Source organism: Belonocnema kinseyi, chromosome 3 (genome assembly GCF_010883055.1).
Source record: "Belonocnema kinseyi isolate 2016_QV_RU_SX_M_011 chromosome 3, B_treatae_v1, whole genome shotgun sequence".
Classification (NCBI taxonomy): Eukaryota; Metazoa; Arthropoda; class Insecta; order Hymenoptera; family Cynipidae; genus Belonocnema; species Belonocnema kinseyi.
In genome coordinates, this window is record NC_046659.1 from 52,667,570 (window position 1) to 52,674,868 (window position 7,299).

The window sequence follows — 7,299 nt, forward strand, 5'->3', positions numbered from 1 at the left end:
TGTAACGTGGTAACAAGATGAGAATTGAAAGCAAACTGAATGTTAAATCAAAAAGCATGAAAGAGGGAGCTCTTCTTAATATTTTGACACCAAAATCATGTTCGTACACCTTACCGACTGCGAGTAAAGCCACCCACGCTTTAACTTGACAGACTGTAGGTGGCTTAATCAAGTACAATTTTAACCATTTTTAGTGTTAAAAGAAATGAAACATATCCTAAGCAGAAAATTCCAGAGTAGAAACATACTAAAAAAATCTTTTTACATTTTCATTAATGAAAAGCTATTGCTTTTATGTAAAAAGTGATTTTGTGAAAAAATGACTGTCTGTGAACACGATAACTTCCGACAGAAGTATCGGGTTGGATTGTGCTTTTGCACACTGCATACGGGTACAAAGAAAGGACGAGTTTGTTAGTCAGGCATCTTAGATAAAAAATTCAGAAAGTTATATGATTTTCAAAACTTTTGGGAACATTTTTTTAATATATAAAATTTGGATATACAGCCACTCGTAGTATTCAGTAAGACAAACAATTTATCTTGGTTATTTTTTAAATTTTTTTTATAAAAATAAAATTATTTGAGTTAAAGCATTTACAACATTTTAAAAATTAAACGAAAATTAAAATTTTAAGCGGAACAACGCACGATATGAAAAAAGTCAAGGGAAAAAACCTTATTTTTTAAAAGTCCTATAAGATTTTGAATATCCTTGCGAAAAATCAAAATTTTAAATTTTGATTGCACAACAAATAATGAAAAATTCTATTTTGCGGTCAATTTTTGCAAGGTACCAAATTTGATGAGCAGAAAAAAATTGTGCTTTCAAAAATATCTACAAATGTGCGCTATGAATCACTTTTCATACGATGCGTAGTTTTTGTTTTATTCGTAAAAAAAACATTCAAAATAAAATCATAATTTTTTTAGACAAACGACACAAGTTAAGAAAAAATAAATAGAAGAAAGTTGTTCACACAAAAAAAACTATAAATTTGTAATTAATCATTTTTTGACATGATGCATAGTTTTTTGTTATAATAGCGAAAAATGAAACTACAAATAAATCAATTAAATTTTTGGACAAAAAGACACAAGGCAGAATAAAATGTTTGAAAACAAAATTCTTTTTAAATTAAATCTGAAAATTTGCTCTTAACCTTTTTTCCCTCACGAGGCACGTGATGAGAATTTGTTCATTAAAGACGAAAGAGTTTTAACGAAAGATAAATCGCAATCACTAGATTTCAGTTGTCGGTGGTTTGACCTTTAATTTTAAGTCTTACTGATAAGCAAGTTGTAAGATGCTCGTCTTTTTCAATTTAAAACGGCCGCCTAAAAAATTTGCGGAGGGGGCCTAAACTTTTTTACTTATGCTACTGAATCTATTTACTTACCATTTTAAATAGCAGGGCTTATTATGAAAATTAGTTACTCATACAGCTTACAAGTTGAACTGTACTTTTTCAAATAGTTATTTAAGCTACTTATTCTAATAATCTTTCTTTTTAAAAATCGAAGTAATAATGCTCACTTTAGGTTTTGTATATCTTGATATCACTATCTCATGCAAGTGAATCTGACTATCCACATTTTCCGTGTTAAGGCTTCTTGAATCACAAAAATCAAGCACCCCAAATTATCATTAAGATAAAATTAAGACTCTAGAAACTATGACTTGATAGAACCTAGTGCATTAAATAATAATACCATAGTACTACATTTATTTATATAAACGCAGTTTATACGTAAGACAATGGTTATATTACGTATTTATTTTAAAATCTGTATAAGCTAATGGTAATTTTGAAGTAACCACTTTCTTTTTTTATAACAAATTTCAAAAGGTTTGCACTTCTTTAAACTCACAAGTAAGCATTTGTAAATAGTTTTTTCGATGATCTCAAATAATTCTGAATAAACGTGATTAATTAACAAAAATTAAATACTTTGAAACTTTTTCTCGTCCAACAGGGGGCGCGTGGAATCCCTTTTACAGCCGGTCCTAATCTTAATAAATATTATTTGGCCTATTTTCTAACTCGAGGTTTTGTTATAGTAAAAAAAGTCAAGCTTTCTTTGCAACTATTTGAAAAAATAGTAGAACTGCCCATGCAGGCGTTGGGGTTGTACAATTCAACCTCCCATCACCAAAGGAGGGGTCGTAATCCTGGTCTATAAGTTTGTGGTTCAAGTACTATTGGGTAGACAAACATATTTCCAGAATTTATCAAATGCTGATAATATCTAATTCTTCGCCGTCTGCTTTCTCTTGCTATAATGTCAGTCTTTCTAATACGTTCATTTCACGACTTACCTTTAAAAAAATTTAACAAATGAAAATTGTTCAAACGATTTAAAATTAGTTAACCTACGACCTTGTATTTTTAAATTACTTATGAATAATTATTTTTGAAAAAAAACTGTTAAAAAGCGTTCATAAACCGCAATATTGCGTAAAATTCAAATTTTTCACTTATGGGGTTTTCTTTAGGGACCCATAAGAGTGGATTAAAGTCATTTAACCTACATAACACATTAATCATTGATACTTATTCTCTGAGGAATTCTGAACTTAATACTGAAATATAATTCTAACATATTATCTCTTTTAATATGTATCAGATTGACAAAAAGCTGACTTTTCTTAATGCTAAATTAATGGAAGACTGCATGATCTTAGCGCGACCTCTAAATAGTAACCGATACCATGTAAATTTTTTTTTTTTGGGACATTCAAACAAAACTGGGAGCTCAGAGCAGAGGAATTTTAAAAGGAATTCCACCAAGTACAAATAAGAACCGAACTATTTTACACTCAGGCACACACACACACACACACACACACACACACAAACATAACCGGATAATTGCTTAGAACACCTTATCAGACATTTCATAATTGAGAAATATTTAATGAAACGAATTTAAATTTTTCGAAATTGTTACCATTACGAAACTTCCTCTACTCTACAAGGAAGCAAAACCGTTAAATTTTAATGAGTATTAGTTTTGAATTTTACTATATTGAAAGAAATGCATTCGAACAATGAATAAAAAACCTCATATAAAATTGTGAATATTATTTCTAGAACTTATTAGGTGATCAAGAAAAATATAAATTCCAGGCGCAAGAAGCTACTAAAAAGTTATAATTAATGGTCGGAAATCCTTTATTATATACATAATGCTAAAAATAATTATTGAAAATGTTCATGATATTGTATAACATTGTACGAAAGCATTGCTTTCAATATTGAACAATATAAAGCTGCACCTATATAAAACTTAATAATTTTAGTATTATCATAAAAACTAAAGGAAAATTAAAATTTACGGAGTTTAGAGTTGAATTGTTGTCAAAAATAAAGTGAAAATGGCAAATTACGCAGTTCTGATCCACCGTTATCAATAGAAAACATAAAACTTTTGTAACAAACAAAGATACAAACACGGATGTATCCTGCAACATGTGTCAGTAATTTATTTTCATTCATAAAATACCTAAATTTTCGTACGTATTGAAGAAACATCTGCGAATCGTACAATTTTTGTGACACTGGATTCCCAGACGTTGAAATGGGACAACCAAACGATTCTGCTGTCAGCTGCACTTTGATTTTTTGGGTTAATGTCATTATTTTGAATTTGACCTCGACGGTTCGTTCTTAATTCATATAAAAAAAACTATCAATTCTCTAACGTCAAGAGTTGACTACCGCCAATGTTACCAACCGAACACCAAACAGCCATGCAAAAAAGTGAGAAAATTTGACCTTTGGCGGCCGTGTCAAGTTGGCTCCCCGAATACTGTTTGCTTCAAAAAATGGGAGGAAAAAATAGGATGGGAGTTGACTACCAAACCCTCTCTAACAACCACCAAACGTTTCATGTTACAAAACTTTAGATGGAGAGTGGTGGGTGGGGGAGGCAAATTCACACCTCTGGATTGTATTGTAATTGTTCAGCAATATACGGGCAGATATATTCAGAATAAATGAAGAATTATAAACCGTTTAGACCTTTATAAAAAATCATCTTGTAAAATGTAATAATAAAATGTACCTGTTTGTGTAGCTGATAAACATATTGCTGAGGATCAGTGGGCTCTTTCTGGTTGTATCCAATACCAATGATGTCGCCATCTTTTAACAGTACCATTACTTGGGGCTTTTGTTTTTTACCATTAATGAAGGTGCCATTACGGCTGGTCTAATTCACAAAACAAGAGTTTAACAATTAGAAAAACTCAACTTAAATTTTCATTGGGTTATAAAACTTGCTTAAACTTTTCAGGAAACATCTTACAAATTAAGGACATGTAATGCTTCGTCGTGCGGTAATTCGGGTTCAGTACCCTCGGCTTTTTTCCAAAAAAATAAAAATGTTTAAAAACTGAATTCGAAGATACTATAAAATATTATGACGGACGTCCTCGAACTTCTGTTTTGAGGGATAATAACAAAAAATTGAATTCACATATATAAGTCAGTTGTCCAAAACAAGAGCCGCCACATTTTCTGGATGTCCGACAGCAGTCTTTTTTCAGAGAGCAGTCTCAGTTTCAACTCGATGCCTGATATCGTTCTCCAAGAATTCGAGAAACGAACTATATTCGTGATCAAATTCTCGGCGCCGGCCGACTACAACATTACTGCCAAGGAAAAGGTAGAGGAGGAGACGTATCAAGATCTTGAAAAGAAGCTGCAATGACTGTTCCCAAAATATTTGATTAAAGTAATTGTCCTTCAGATCGGTGATCTCGGAGGTGCGAAACTATCAATGGTTCGTAACTTGAAAGCCATAACTGCGTGCCAAAAATATACCAATACACTTACGAGATGGATGCAGAAAACTGTCATTCTTTGGTCGCTTCTTGACCGTAACACACGTGTCAGTTTCGCCGACCTGCCATCGTGTTTTCATCGTGCCATGTTATCGCTTAGTTCAAGGAGCTTTCGAATTTAGGCTATTTTTCCGGCCTTTTATAGGACCGGTCGAGCATGCAATCGGATAAACTCCGGTCAGGTGGCAAGCCTCTGTTAAATAAAAATTTTATGCCTGTGCACTATTGTGAGTTTAGGATCGGTTTTCAACCTTCTGCCATTACGACAATGCAGGTCTCTGCCGTGCCCATGTTGTCGGTAACCACTTAGAAATTATTTATGAAATAAAATTTTTTACTTCTCTACAAAAAAGGTTAGTTTCGGGACATTAGTTACTATGTTTTTATATTTAACCCAAGTTTTCGGCCAAAAATATTGCGCAGTTTGAAAGTAAAGCCGGGGAGAATTGTAATACACATAACTTCAAAATACACACACATTATTCAAATTTAGCAAAATTAACATTTTTAAATTATTCTACAAACGAAGAGTTCGCGGACGTCCATGTTACATGTTCACTAACATTTCCCAAATTTTGAAGACAAAATCATTATTATTGTTGGAAAAAAGCCGAGGGAAACTAACACTGGGAAAATCGATACAATTTCCTAAGTATCACAAAAAGTAATCAAATTTAGCGAAATTAATTTTGTTGTAATTAAACCACAAACAAAAAGTTCGGGACGTCCGTTAGCATGTTCGCTACCATTGACTGAATTTGCAAGACAAAATCTTTATTATTGTAGGAAAAAACCGAGGGAACCTACAACTAGTAAAATCGATCATTTTTTTATGTATTACATGCCCTTAATAGAAGATAGCTGTGAAATAATAATAATTTAACCGACGGCAGAAATAAAAGAATCATCCTAAAGTTTGACCCATTTTTAACCTAACAAGAAACAGAACATACGTAATTCGTTCAAAACAACTGAAGCCAAAGATCAACCATAAGCTATGATAATTTGCTTAATTATATAACATTAAATTGTTAGTGGTCTAGATTTTAATATGGTACTTGAATAGACAATTTTGTCATAATATTTAAAAGGTAATTTTTTTAACTTACTTTCAGGTCTTGAAGATACAAATTAGCCTCACTTCGGAAGAAGAGACAATGGTGTTTGGACACTAAGGTGCTCGGCAAAGTAATGTCATTTTCCCTGGACCGACCACACGTGTACTAGATAAACATAGGTATCATCATTAAGGCATTATGCAAATAATGATTAATGCTAGAATAAAATCACTACGTTGTTAAAAAATCGACATTTTTTTACAAATTTAAAAATATATCGGATTGTTTTCTCTTAAAGAAAGAAATCAAAGTCACGCCTGAGTTTTCTTTAATTTAATTTTTTAAATATCAACTCGAACTTGAAAAAAAACAGTACTCTACAAACATCCTGTTGTGTACTTACGGTATTTTTTGTGTTGAGTGGTATTTCTTTGATTGTCTCTTTATCCGTCGTGTCTCTAGGTGCAACAACTATTTTTAAAATATACTCAGTAATTTCCATATTCGTTTACCGCTGACACTATCTTCATACCGGCAATCATACCAAATAAAAATAATTAGATTTTTTCGTCAAGATTCTTTTGTTAACAAGCATAGGCAAAATTAGTGGAAAAATAATTTAATTGATATTATTCTAAATGACAATCGATTACGAAACAAAAATATTTTTATTGCATATAATTACAAAAAAATAAGTGAATAAATGATACATTTGTCAATAATATTTCAGAGAAATGTAGCACACTAAAGTCTTTAACAGAAAATGACCACTTTTCCGAATTTTTTGTCCAATATAAATTTGATGGCATTGGTTTTGGCCATATAAAATTCAATAACTATAGATGTAGGCTGGTTTTTTCTTTACTGGCCTAAATTCTTCATTAATGTATATCAACCGAAATTGTACAGAAATTTAGTTCAGGTGCTCAAGCCAAAAATCAGATCTCTATGAAAAAAAAGTTTTTCTATGATTTTCAGAAATAAAATATTATTACTGATGATACCATTTCAAATAAAAAACATTATTTTTATTTAAAAAATGTTAAAACTTAGAAACAAAATTTATTTTAAGAATTGTTTTTGCAACTAATTTTTTGCTATTATCGCTTTTTACCAATTTTTCCATAATTCTTTAATTTTATTAGATGATGGCTTATTTGTACGGGGAAATTCTAGTTTTGAAAGTAAATTTTCTATAGCTGAAATAGTTTAAACCATGTTTTAAAAGAAAATATTTATAATAAAATAAGTATATATTAACGCAATTGACATGAGATTCATGCGCATAAAATGCGGGAAAAACCTGATGGACAAAGTAAGTAACGAGATAATTCTAAAAGAATGTGGTGCAGAAGAGACGCTAGTAGACACATGGGAAAGAAATCGGTTAAG

At 31.2% G+C, this 7,299-nt stretch overlaps 1 protein-coding gene across 1 annotated transcript in view; it reads right to left on the bottom strand.

The window, feature by feature from the left end:
- LOC117170189 overlaps positions 1-7,299 on the bottom strand; it is a 105,288-nt gene that overhangs the window by 38,596 nt on the left and 59,393 nt on the right. Inside the window, exons 2-4 of the mRNA XM_033356779.1 lie at positions 6,311-6,431; positions 5,959-6,072; positions 4,069-4,215 (exon numbers count right to left, since the gene is read on the bottom strand). Coding sequence (XP_033212670.1) covers positions 4,069-4,215; positions 5,959-6,072; positions 6,311-6,409 — 360 coding nt within the window. The 5' untranslated portion in view covers positions 6,410-6,431. The remainder of the gene's footprint in view (positions 1-4,068; positions 4,216-5,958; positions 6,073-6,310; positions 6,432-7,299) is intronic.